At 40.6% G+C, this 12180-nt stretch overlaps 1 protein-coding gene across 1 annotated transcript; it reads left to right on the top strand.

Annotated features, from left to right (window-relative positions):
- Positions 1–949: 949 nt before the first annotated feature.
- Positions 950–3355, top strand: si:ch73-288o11.5 (chromosome partition protein Smc). The gene is made up of 4 exons (XM_036578179.1): positions 950–983; positions 1088–1174; positions 1831–2768; positions 2937–3355. Exons 2-4 carry the CDS (start codon positions 1092–1094, stop codon positions 3023–3025), a joined length of 1110 nt encoding a protein of 369 aa, XP_036434072.1. The 5' UTR covers positions 950–983; positions 1088–1091; the 3' UTR covers positions 3026–3355.
- The last annotated feature ends 8825 nt before the right edge of the window (positions 3356–12180 follow it).

Genomic DNA, 12180 nt, shown 5'->3' with positions numbered 1-12180 from the left:
AGGAACGGAAGGTGAGGATGTGAATTTATAGGGTGTTCGATTGGAAGAAGGAGGGTTTCAGGCATGCTCCTCCCCCCAAACTTCGGTTATAACATAACTACATAAGGAGCTCTTAACGTGTGAGATTCCACCAATTTGTGTACGGTCAAACATTGGACACAGATCACAAGCCACTAGTGCCAATGATGGCCAAACGACTGTCCAGTGAGAGCACACTGAGTGCCAGTCAGACAGCAAAACTATGCTGTAAATCTTATTCACACTCCTGTTAGTCCATGTTTGCCACTGACACCCTCATCACACTCTCTTGTACTGCAGACAGGGAACACGGGATAAATGTAGCATCATGTGCAGACATAGGTACGATAGTAGCATCACTTCCAGTGTGGTCAGAGAGATCAGAGCAGATATAGAGACTAAAGCTTATGAGAAGATAAAGCACTGAAAACAGTCATACTAAATGAGTGTCCTAGTCAGAAAGAGGACTGTCCGAGGTCTGACCTCACTGTGGTGGATGACATTGTCCACAAAGGCACCAAATAGATCATACATGCAAGATCTATGAAGTCTGGTAGAGTATAAGCAGTGTACCAAGAGATGTTGTTCATGAGGGTAAAAAATGCAAGAAATGGATCAAGTCATGCCTCCACACTTTTGTGTGCTTTCATTAGTGTTCTTGAGTAGAAGGAGGTCTGGAGGACGAGGTAGCTGCTCATATCTGCTGCCTGGAGAGAAACTCTTCATAACAGAAGGATTGTAACAGTTGCTACAATTTTTTTTCTATTTGTTTTTCACCAATCATACAGTGATTAGAGTAGTTTCCAGCAACAGTTTGTTTGTGTAGGTTAAACATCTTTCTTTTTAAAAGGAGAAAATATTATTGTTATGCATGCATAATGGGAAACTACATTTCCCAGAAGCCTACAAAGGAGACCAGGAAGGAGGTAGGAGAGGGGCAGCTCAGAAGGCTGTTGTTACAGAAGGTTGTTGTTCGGTGTACAGAGCAGTGCTTTATTAATACAGTAAATTCAGTGCATGCTGGAACACTGCAGTGATACACCTAATAACTTAATTTTTTCTCCTAAAGCACAATGATGGAAAGGCCGGAGTCCGTAGCGAGTGGCTGTTCAGGGGAGATGCCTTTTTGCTGTAAACCAGTTGAAGCCCTGGAAAGGTAGAGCTGAACTACATTCAAACCTTTTACTGTGAACTGATTTGCATTCCAGCATTGCAGTTTTAATGAAATGAATTGAAATAAAATTAGATTTTTTAATCCCTGAGAGGAAACAGTTTAGCGAGAGACGAGACAAAAGTCAGCAGGGCACTGAAAGAGTGGAGAAAAAGAACATTTCTCACTGGTTCCTGCTTTGTTACACTGATCAGATCAGGGTTTTACTGAAACAGGAAATCCTGCTCTGCAGATACTGCAGCACAGCTGTTAAAGTCAAGTAGAGGTAGATGGTTAAAGAGACTGTCAACTCAAATAGTAAAAAAAATAGTAAAACTGTTTTTACTAAACATTAAAAGAATGGAAGCAATGTTTACATTTAAAAATAGGTTTAATGTTTCTATATAATTTCTTTATATTAGTACATTGTAATAATTATTTTTACTTTATATTAGTACTTTAAAATGATAAGCATAGCTTTAAATACTAACAGCAGACAGTATACAAAAGTAATGCTCAGCACAGCTTTCATTCCGTTTATTAATGGACATTAAGGGATGTTTGTTACTTTTGGCTGCCTTCAAATTAATTCAGTGTAGTGTATTGGTTTAATAAGTGTTGTGCCAAATGGATCTAATCATACAGTTAATTTAATATTTCAGTGTAAGTCATGACAGGGCATCATCACCTGCACCCAGCATATTATCTACAGCGAGTAACCACTCACATGAAGAGCCTCTTAATTTCAACAAGCTCCACCTGAAGAAAATGATCATGGATGTGCAGGAAAAGAACCTGGACATGAGGGAAAAGAACCTGGCAGAAAAGCTGGATTGGAGGGAAAAGAATTTGGCCAAGAATCTGGACATGAGTGAAAAGAACCTAGACCTGAGGGAAAGGAACCTGGCTCTGAGGGAAAAGAATCTGGCAGATAAACTAGATCTGATAGAAAAGAACATGGATCTTAGAGAACAGAACCTGGACCTGAGGGAAAAGAAGCTGGTAGAAAAGCTGGACCTGAGGGAAAAGAACATGGATCTTAGAGAACAGAACCTGGACCTGAGGGAAAAGAAGCTGGTAGAAAAGCTGGACCAATGGGAAACGGACATGAACCTGAGGGAAAAGAACCTGGTCGAGAAGATGAACCTGAGGGAAAAGGACCTGAACTTGAGGGAAAAGGACCTGGACATGAGGAAACAGAACCTGGCTGAGAAGATGAACCTGAAGGAAAAGGACCTGAACCTGAAGGAAAAGAAGCTGGTAGAAAAGCTGGACCAATGGGAAAAGAACATGGATCTTCGAGAACAGAACCTGGACCTGAGGGAAAAGAAGCTGGGAGAAAACCTGGACCAATGGGAAATGAACATGAACCTGAGGGAAAAGAACCTGGTCGAGAAGATGAACCTGAGGGAAAAGGACCTGGTCGAGAAGATGAACCTGAGGGAAAAGAACCTGGTCGAGAAGATGAACCTGAGGGAACAGAACCTGGACCTGAGGGAAAAAACCATGACCAACCTGCAGAAAGCAACCACTGATTTGATGGTGACCAATGAACAGAGCCCCCCAGAATACAGCTTGAGAGAGAAGACACCTACAGAAGGTGAGTGACAAACGGATGAACTATGCACCACCTAAATATAAACTATGAGTTTTTCATATGTTCATATTTCACTGTAAGACTGACGAACACAGTTTTGTCTTCAGCAGTGTAGTTTTCCAGTGTATTCAGTGCCACATCAGTCACATTCTGAATTTTGTTTCTCTTTAGGGACGAATATCTACACGAAGAGCTATTACGATGTTGATAGTGACTTCGACTTATATGAATATGTAGTATCCAAAGAACTGAGCCTCTGAAAGGACAGCAGGTTTGATGTTTATAGGTTTGGGCTGGACGGTAAACACAATACAAAGTTGTAAAGCACTGATACGTAATTATACATACAGTTTACAATATCCTCACTGAGTTTCTCTGCCCATTCGTAATAGAAAGTCTGTTTTATGAGGAAATTATGGACATAAAAGCTGACACACAGATGATCTCACCGGGCGCTGTGCGTGATCATATTATTCTTCTTCATATTATCATTGTTTTTATAGGTCTTTTCATTCTGCATGCAGAATAAACAACAGAAATCAATGTTCTTTTTATAACAGTGATCATTTTAGTTATCAGTTTTGTTAGTGATGTATGTAGCCAATATGTTGTGTTTAATACTCAAATAAAAGTAAAGCAGGTAAAATGGAAATGGAAGCTCCTTTGCTCTGACCAGATCCTGAATGATGTCACATTGCATTAAAACACAAGGTCTAAACTAACTTCATAACTTTGCATATTGGGTGTGTCAGTCATTCCCACCTTGGATGGATATTTTCCATATTGTTAAATCGTCTAGTCTGTGTCAGCAGCGGTTTCAGTTTAACGTGTGCTGTACAAATGTTCATTTCAGAAAATCTGATTTGAGTTATTGTACTTAAATGGTTTCAACAATAGATATTCTCAGTCTAGTTGAGTCTGTTCACAGGTTTTACGGTGGTGAGAACAGGCCTATAGTTGACCCATTTCAGCTTTAGATAAACTATAACTCCCACCACTCTCAGTTAGTTAGCTGTCTAGATCATCCCGACTGAGAGAAAGTTGTGTTGTAGATTTTCAGATTTAGCCACAACACTGCAAAAAATGGTCTCTTGTCAAGTGAAATGATAATTCTATTAAGCAGAATTATGTGACTATCCTGGCAGATGATTTAGCTTATTTTAAGAAATGTGTTTGAAACCAGTAAAATTATCTGCCAGCATAGTGAGATCATTTACTTAATAAAATGACTCAAAACAAGTAAAAACCATCTAGAAACAAGTTTTGTAATCTTGTAATAATCGTACTACAATCTAAAAATGAGAAATATTCTATTTTTAAAGTAGATTTAAGATTGTTAAGAGATTTTTTGCAGTGTATGATTTCTTGGCATAAAAATTGTATGTCTATTTGACACGAAAGACTCATTTTTAACTAATGACACAAATGTTCACAAAGGAGTCCTGTAAAATAGGGCTGTATTTCCTTCTGAACTTCCTTTCGCCACTTTTTATTTTTTGCAGTTTTAAAAAGTGCAGTCAGCTCTGAGGACGTCACAAAAACTACAGTACTACAATACCCACAATGCACGCCATCCGCAATGCTATGCAGGCCAGAAGGGACTCTTGTGGGGTTTCAGGAAGTGAGCAGCTGGTTAGCTAGACAAACTGCTGCAGAAATAAAGTTCCTCATGATGTGACATTTCAAAAAAGGAAAATTATAAAACTTATTCTGAGCTCTTGATGTGTCTTTCCTTAAAATATATCATGAAGGGTCAGGGGCGTGTTCAGTCTCAAACACTGCACCATTTTGCTGCAGTTTTCAAGATGAACAACGTTTCATCAAAACAGCATGGCTGCTTCGACTGATCGCGTCACTTCCCGTTTCAAGCTTTATGATGGAGGGGGAGGATCAAAAAGTGCTGCTCTTCACCGCTTGAGTGTTTATATCCAGCGGAAATGAAGCCACATTCTGCAAACCTGTGTGCAGAAAAGTGACATATGGAATTGCACAATCAGTCCACAATTAAGACGGAATTCTTGTGTGTGAAAGGAGAACCAGTGATAATGAGACCCTCCCCCAAAGGAGCCCAGAATCAGGTTACCTTTCCCCATTTATAGCTTTTAAAACAACACTGAATAATGTAGGACAGTAGTGCTGATAACGTAAGAATGAAGCACACTGCAGGTGGCTTTCACTGCCTGCTGCTCTCCTTTATATCCTCATCTCCATTTGTTAAACATCAGTAATGGCAACTAATTACCTTGTTGTGCACTGTTTTGTCTTTTCGGCCCTCAACCCACCACAAACACTGCGTTTTGGCCCCCCAACAGAGCCCTGATATGGCAGTAACTGCTGTGAGGATCATCTTCCTGGTATTTTTAAAGAACTGTAATGTGTGTTTTCAGGTGATCTCAGGGTGAGAATCTGGACGCTCTGTGTGTTCAGTCTAGACAAATAGTTATGGTTTGTTATAAAGTGAGCTCTGTAGAAGCTGCAGCAGAAGAAAAAGTTTTGCTTTCATTATTTGAGAAGCTCTTGCTGCTTTCACCTCGTCTGTTTAAAAAAAATAAAATAATAATAATTTCCCACCAGGAGGCGCCACATGAACATCCTTTAAAGTCGAGTGTGAAATGTACATCACAAACTACAAAATGAAAGTAATGAAATAACAATGCACGCGTATAAATAATAGTAATAGTGATCCAAAATTTAACAGCTACACTGCAAAAATGGTATCTTCTCAAATCAAATGATATTAAATACAATTAATAAATCTAATATTTCTCCTGTTAAGATTGTTGTAAGCTTAGTTCGAGATTATCTAGCTTGTTTCTAGACATTATTTCCTTATTTTAGGTCATTTTAACTAGTAAATGTATCCATAATTTTGCTTGTTGTGATTAATGTGCTTGAAACCAGCAACATTATCTGCCAGTATAGTGATATAATTTTACTTAATAATATGACCTAAAACAAGATAAATAAGGTAAATAACTTTACAATAAGTGCACAACCATCTCAAAAAGGGAAATATTAGATATATCAACTAGATTTCAGATCATTTCACTTGACAAGATACCATTTTTTGCAGTGTGGTCCATATTTTATTTCTGATACATTTGTATTCATAAAAAAGACAAAAAATACAGATGTTGCTAATCAATAAACTGCAGTAACTGAAGGGGTTCAAAGTGCAATAAATGCCATTTTCATCCATTTTTTGTTTTCTAGTGAAATAAGTTGTTGGGAGTAAGAAGAAATTTCAGTGCTATATGATGATTAATTTGCCATTTATCTGCCATTAATAGACAAATGTGCTTTTCCAGCAAATCCAGCAAACTGGATGCATCCTCTGGGATCTGGAAGGTGAAGTTAGATGAGAAATCTTCAAAGCTCTGCACCTTTAATACATCACAGGTTCTTACGCCGCCCATATGGGGCTCTTTCAGCACCTGAGGTTCATCACAGAACCATCAGGATGTTGTTCGAGCACATTCAGCTATGATTGATGACATCATTGTGTGAGGTGCCACAAAACATGAACAAAACAGACAGTGACAGGTGGTGGAACCCACTGCAGATCCTGTGCTCAGGTTCTATGATCCTACCAAAGGAACAGGGTTTTCAGCAGATGCTTCCCAAAATGATTTGTGAGCAGCTCTTCTTCAGCAGTATGGTGATATGGTGATGCATGGCAACCATCTGCATACACTTCATCAGCAATAATAGGAGCAAAACAAGGGATGCACACATAGAATTTGTGAGTTCGGACCGCGTCTTCAACATGGCGGTGGTAGTATGAGGGGAGACTGATTGAGGGAGGGGGAGAACTCTGAGAACTTGGGCTGGAGTTCTGGGCAGCTTCTGCCTGTAGCTAGAAGGCCAGACCTCCTCATAGCTGTAGTAGGACTGATGCAGGACTGAGGAACAGGGAGGAGATGGGGGGGTGGTGGGGAGTGAACACTTTGTCACGGGAACGGAAGGCGAGGATGTGAATTTATAGGGTGTTCGATTGGAAGAAGGAGGGTTTCAGCCATGCTCCTCCCACAAACTTCAGTCATTACTAACTACATAAGGAGCTCTTAGTGTGTGAGATTCCACCAATTTGTTTACGTTTAAACGTTGGAGACAGATCACCAGTCACTAGTGCCAATGATGGCCAAACGACTGTCCAGTGAGAGCACACTGAGTGCTAGTCACACTGCAAAAGGATGCTGTAAATCTTATTTACACTCCTGTTAGTCCATGTTTGCCACTGACACCCTCATCACACTCTCTCATACTGCAGACGGAGACCATGAGATAAATGTAGCATCATGTGCAGACATGGATATGATAGTAGCATCACTTCCAGTGTGGTCAGAGAGATCAGAGCAGATATAGAGACTGAGCCATACTGAATGAGTGGTCTTGTCAGAAAGAGGACTGTCCGACTTCACTGATTACGGGACGTAAAGCTCCAGCCTAACTGTGGTGGATGACATTGTCCACAAAGGCACCAAGTATAAAGGTCATCTGGTAAAGCATAAGCAGCAAGCGAGAGAAGTTATGTACTGGCCTGTGACCAATAAAGACATATCACAGGATACAGCAGCATGTGCACAGCCTGTTTGCATACAATGTTATATCATGTCACTGTGTTAAAGTGATCACAAGATCTCTAAATGTCTCTGGTTTGCATTATTTATGGTTGCTCAACTCGATCTAGCCAAGAAACCACAAGCAGCTTTTATCAAGTACCAGAAGTTGTTGTTCATAAGGGTGAAAAATGCAAGAAGATCACCAAAAAACCTTTGTCTGTGGTCGGGAGGTGTGTGGTGTTGTACTCTGCTCAGTTCATCAGTTGCAGGTGCAGCACTTACAGTCTGGCGTCAGGTGTTGTAATAATAACTGCTGCACCATTTAAGGTGAAACAGGAAAGTTCAAATAGGAAGCTGGCAAATAGGAGGCCAATCTCAGCCAATAAAGTTGTGCCTCCACACTTTTGTGTGCTTTCATTAGTGTTATTGAGTAGAAGGAGGTCTGAAAGATGAGGTAGCTGCTCATATCTGCTGCCTGGGTAGCAGGAGAGTCTCTCAGTTCAGCTGACAAATCACTCTCTTCATAAAAGAAGGATCACGTCCAGCATACGATGTGGCTTTCTGATATTTTTCTCTCGTAATATTGTCCATCCTGCTCTTCACTTCCTGCCCTCCGTCTGGATTTCACATTGGAATCACATGACTGTGAACAACCTATTGTGCTTGAAATATAACAGCAACAAGCAGAATGTCTGGCTCCACATCCAGCACCCAGCAGGCCTCATTACAAGACAGGAGCAGATCTGTAGGACCTCCAAGGTAAAAGTCAGACAGTAGAGACAGACGACCATCAAACTACCTTGAGTAGTGACTCTACAGACACCAAACAGCAAAGCAGTCACAGCCTTCATGAAGGCTACATTTGCAGTGGTCCTCAATTTTCTACATATTCCAGCAGTTCTTCAAAGAGTGGGGTTTCCAGCCCAACGCCTCAATTTTCCCAGTTCAAATGGACTGGTAGGAATCTCAGTCAAGAGGAACTTACTTTACAAAAAGTCTGATGATCTACAGACGTGCACCAGTGGAGACTGAATTATCACCAGCACAGATGCTGAAGGATTGGTACAAACCTTCTTATTCATGAGGATCTACTCACCACACCACTCTGTACTCCAGTGAAGAGCAGCAAAGAGGCACGAAAGGCCAAACAGACAAGACTGCAGGACAGAAGAGAAGAAGAGACACCTTTTAAACTTGAACCCAGGGGATTCAGTGAGGCTCAGAGGTCACACTGCTGGAACTCGGCAGAGTAGAACAGCAGGTGGGTCCTCATTCATATGAGATCATGATGGAGAATGGCGAAGCACTGTGGCTGAACTGTGTTGATCTGGAGTTTCCACCACCAGCTCCTGACCAAACGGTACCTGCTGTTGCTGACAAACGAAAGACTGACCCTAAACAACAACCTGAGCCCACAACAATGGACTTTCCTAATCACAGAGCCAAAAGGAACACTAGCCCCCCTGAAAGACTGACAGAAATCATGTGAATTAGTTCAAATATGAGGACTAACAGAAGGACTGTAACAGAACTACTACTCCAGAAGAATTCTTTTTAAAATATTTTGTTTTTCATCAGTCACACAGTAATTCCCAGCAACAGTTTATATTTCTGTAGGTTAAACGTTTTTCAGTGACACTTTACCGTAGGATTCTCTTCATAAGGTTACATGACGCCTTCATGTAGGTGAATACATGTATACATGAAAATACAGTATGAAAATGTATTGTTTTGCACTTGTACTGTGTCTAGCAGTATCGGAGCTCAGGGGCCAGTGGGTCCCCTAACCTGTTTCCCCCATAAGGATACTTTCTCTGAGTGGACAACAAAGTACTTTTTAAGTCGCTCTGGTAAATGTAAAATGTAATCATAAGCTTGTCATGACAACTGACATAACCCTACATAAATGCTCATTCCAAAAGGTCTTATTTGCTGTTCCACAGGGTTACATTCACCAGTTTAGATCAAAGTTAAAGTAGCTTTTATGACAGATGCTGTGTACTGGAATGAGCATTCGTAAACATTTGTGTGGATGGATGGATGGATGGATAGATAAATAAAACAAAAAGATACTTTATTGATCCCGAAGGACATTTAGCAGCCAGTAGCAGTCAACACAAATAACACAGTACAGTTACAATAATAAAGATGGTACAATATGAAAAAAAGAAAGTACAGGTTCAGCAGAATTGACAACTATAAATAAATCTAGCTCTTTTATTACAAAGAGGCAGGAATCTGCAGGCATATATGCAACTAGAAATATATAAAAATATGCAATAACATCTATCCTGAGATGAAAAAGGCCGTGCAATACTGACTGTACAAGGAGGCGCAGGTAACGGCATGTAACGACAACACTGAATAAATATGTGCAGGTATTGGTACTGAAATAAAGTGTCCAGGTGTGGAGTGTCCAGATGTGCAATAAGGTGTGCAGATGTGCAAGATGTACAGTAAGGGGTCCATATGTGCAGATGGATTTAATAAACTTGTAATTTAATATGAGAGATTCAGTCCTCCTCTCTCCTCCTCGCTCTTCCCTCTTCTCTCTTCTCTCTTCTCTTCTGGCCCCCTGGGAAGAGTTGAAGGATCAAAGGATCTCCTGTCAGTCTGTCGGTTGCGCAGCTCTATCACAGCAAGGTGTAGGGTTATGTCAGTTGACATGGCAGGCTTATGTAGGCTTCATGTAGCCAGAACCCTACAGTGAACCCTACAGTGAAGTGTTACCCAGTTTTCTCTTTAAAACAAGGGAAGATGTTGTGTTATGTTATATAAGCATAATGGGAAACTACATTTCCCAGAAGCCTAGAAAGGAGGGAGACGGTAGTGGGAGAGGGGGCGGCTCAGAAGGCTGTTGCTGTAATTTGAGAGCAAAGTACAGGGTGAAACTGAACTACGCCAGTCAGTCGTACTTTGAGGAGTGTGAAACAACAGTGTGAAGATCTAGAAATGGATCTAACTGAAGAAGAAAAGTGTGAAGATCTAGAAATGGGTGCCTTTGAAGAAGAAAGGTGAGACACTTCATTGTACAGAGCAGCGCTTTATAAATACAGTAAATTCAATGTATGGTTGAAATGCAGGGAACATTGAAATGATACACGTAATAACTCTTACATTTTCCTCCTAAAGGTGGGAGTCCGTAGCGAGTGGCTGCTCAGTGGAGCCTTTTTACTTTAAACCAGTGGAAACCCTGGAAAGGTACAGCTGAACCACATTCAAACCTTTACTGTGAATTGATTTACATTCCAGTGTTGCATTTTTAATGAAATTAAAATAAGATTAGATCATTTTTTATATCTTCATTTTTTATTTTATCATTCATAGTTTAGTAGGAGTCGAGAAAAAAGTCTGGAAAAATAAAGTGACAGCAGGGCAGAAAGAGTGGAGAAATGGGACTTTTCCACAATCCTAACAGACCACTCCTCACTAGCTCCTGCTCCATTGTCTGGACCGGAAGGGTTTAACCAAAACAGGAAATCCTGATCTACAGATACGGCAGCTCTGCTGCTAAAGTCAAACATGTTTACCACAGAAGTAGATGGTTAACCCAATTTCAAACATTGAAACTGATTTTTATTAAACATTAAAAAAAGTAATGAATACATTTAAAAAGTAGATTTATATTATCATATAATTTCCTTATATTAGTAATTTGTGTTCACTTATTTTTAAATTAAAATAATAAACACAGCTGTCAGTCATAATAGGGTCAGTACACATTAATATACATAATTAAACAAGTACACAGCTGCAACACCATAGAGATTAAAGATTACGCTTGTTATGACTGATACATGTTAATATGAAAAATAAAGCTCAGCACAGCTTAATTCAGTTTATTAATAAACATTAAGGAATGTTTTATGCTTTGGCTGCCTTTAAACTTTCCATAACTTTGCATGAGAAAAAATTAATACATGCAGCGTGTTGGTTTAATAACTGCTGTGTGAAATGGACAAAATTACAGTTAATTTAATATTTCAGTGTAATGTCTGACAGGGAACCATCACCTGCACCCAGCAGTTCATCTTCAGCGAGTGACCACTCACATGAAGAGCCCATAAACTTCAACCAGAGGAAACTTCACAAGATTATAGAGCAGCTGGACCAGTGGAAGAAGAAATTATACCTCTGGGTAAAGAAGCTGACTGAGGACCTGGACCAGGGGAAGAAGAAATTATACCCCTGGGTAAAGAAGCTGGCTGAGGCCCTGGACCAGAGAGAAAAGAAATTCGACCAGAAGCAAAGAAAACAGGGGGAATCAAGAGGGAAATGGAATTAGACCTGAAGGAAACGGTACTAGACATGAGCGAACATATCTTAGACCTGAGGGAAATGATGTTAGACCTGACTGGGGGAATGGACCAGAGGGGAATTAAATTAAGCGAGTGAGAAACCAGGTCGGCAGGGAGAGAGCCGCGAGTGGGGAGGGGGCGGAGCGCAAAGCCCGAGCTCCTCCGAGTAACCCGAGTGACGCGAGGGACGGCGGGAGGAGGAGGAAGACGACGACGGCGCCGGCAACAAGAGGCACTGTGATATACGTCATTTATGTGATCTGCGCATCACGTGACAGACAGTGTTGTGTAGCGCAGAATGAAGAGTACACACCATGTGGGTGAGCTGAATAAAAGAAGACTCGTTCATAAATAAGTCTTGTTGCATGGTTATAAAACAACAACAGGACACGACATGGTACCAGGAGTTTCTTCGAACTCAGGTCTTGCGTGCAGATGAGCATATGACTACAAAACTTGACGCAGAGGCAAGCGAAAACCGTGCAGTCTGCTAGCTAATTAGCTAATGCTAGCTAAGAACCGGGAAGATGGAGCAGTATTTGAAGCCTCCAACAG

Source organism: Colossoma macropomum, unplaced genomic scaffold (assembly GCF_904425465.1).
Source record: "Colossoma macropomum unplaced genomic scaffold, Colossoma_macropomum, whole genome shotgun sequence".
NCBI lineage: Eukaryota > Metazoa > Chordata > Actinopteri > Characiformes > Serrasalmidae > Colossoma > Colossoma macropomum.
Note: the sequence above shows the minus strand (reverse complement) of the source record. Positions and strands in the feature narration are given on the sequence as shown.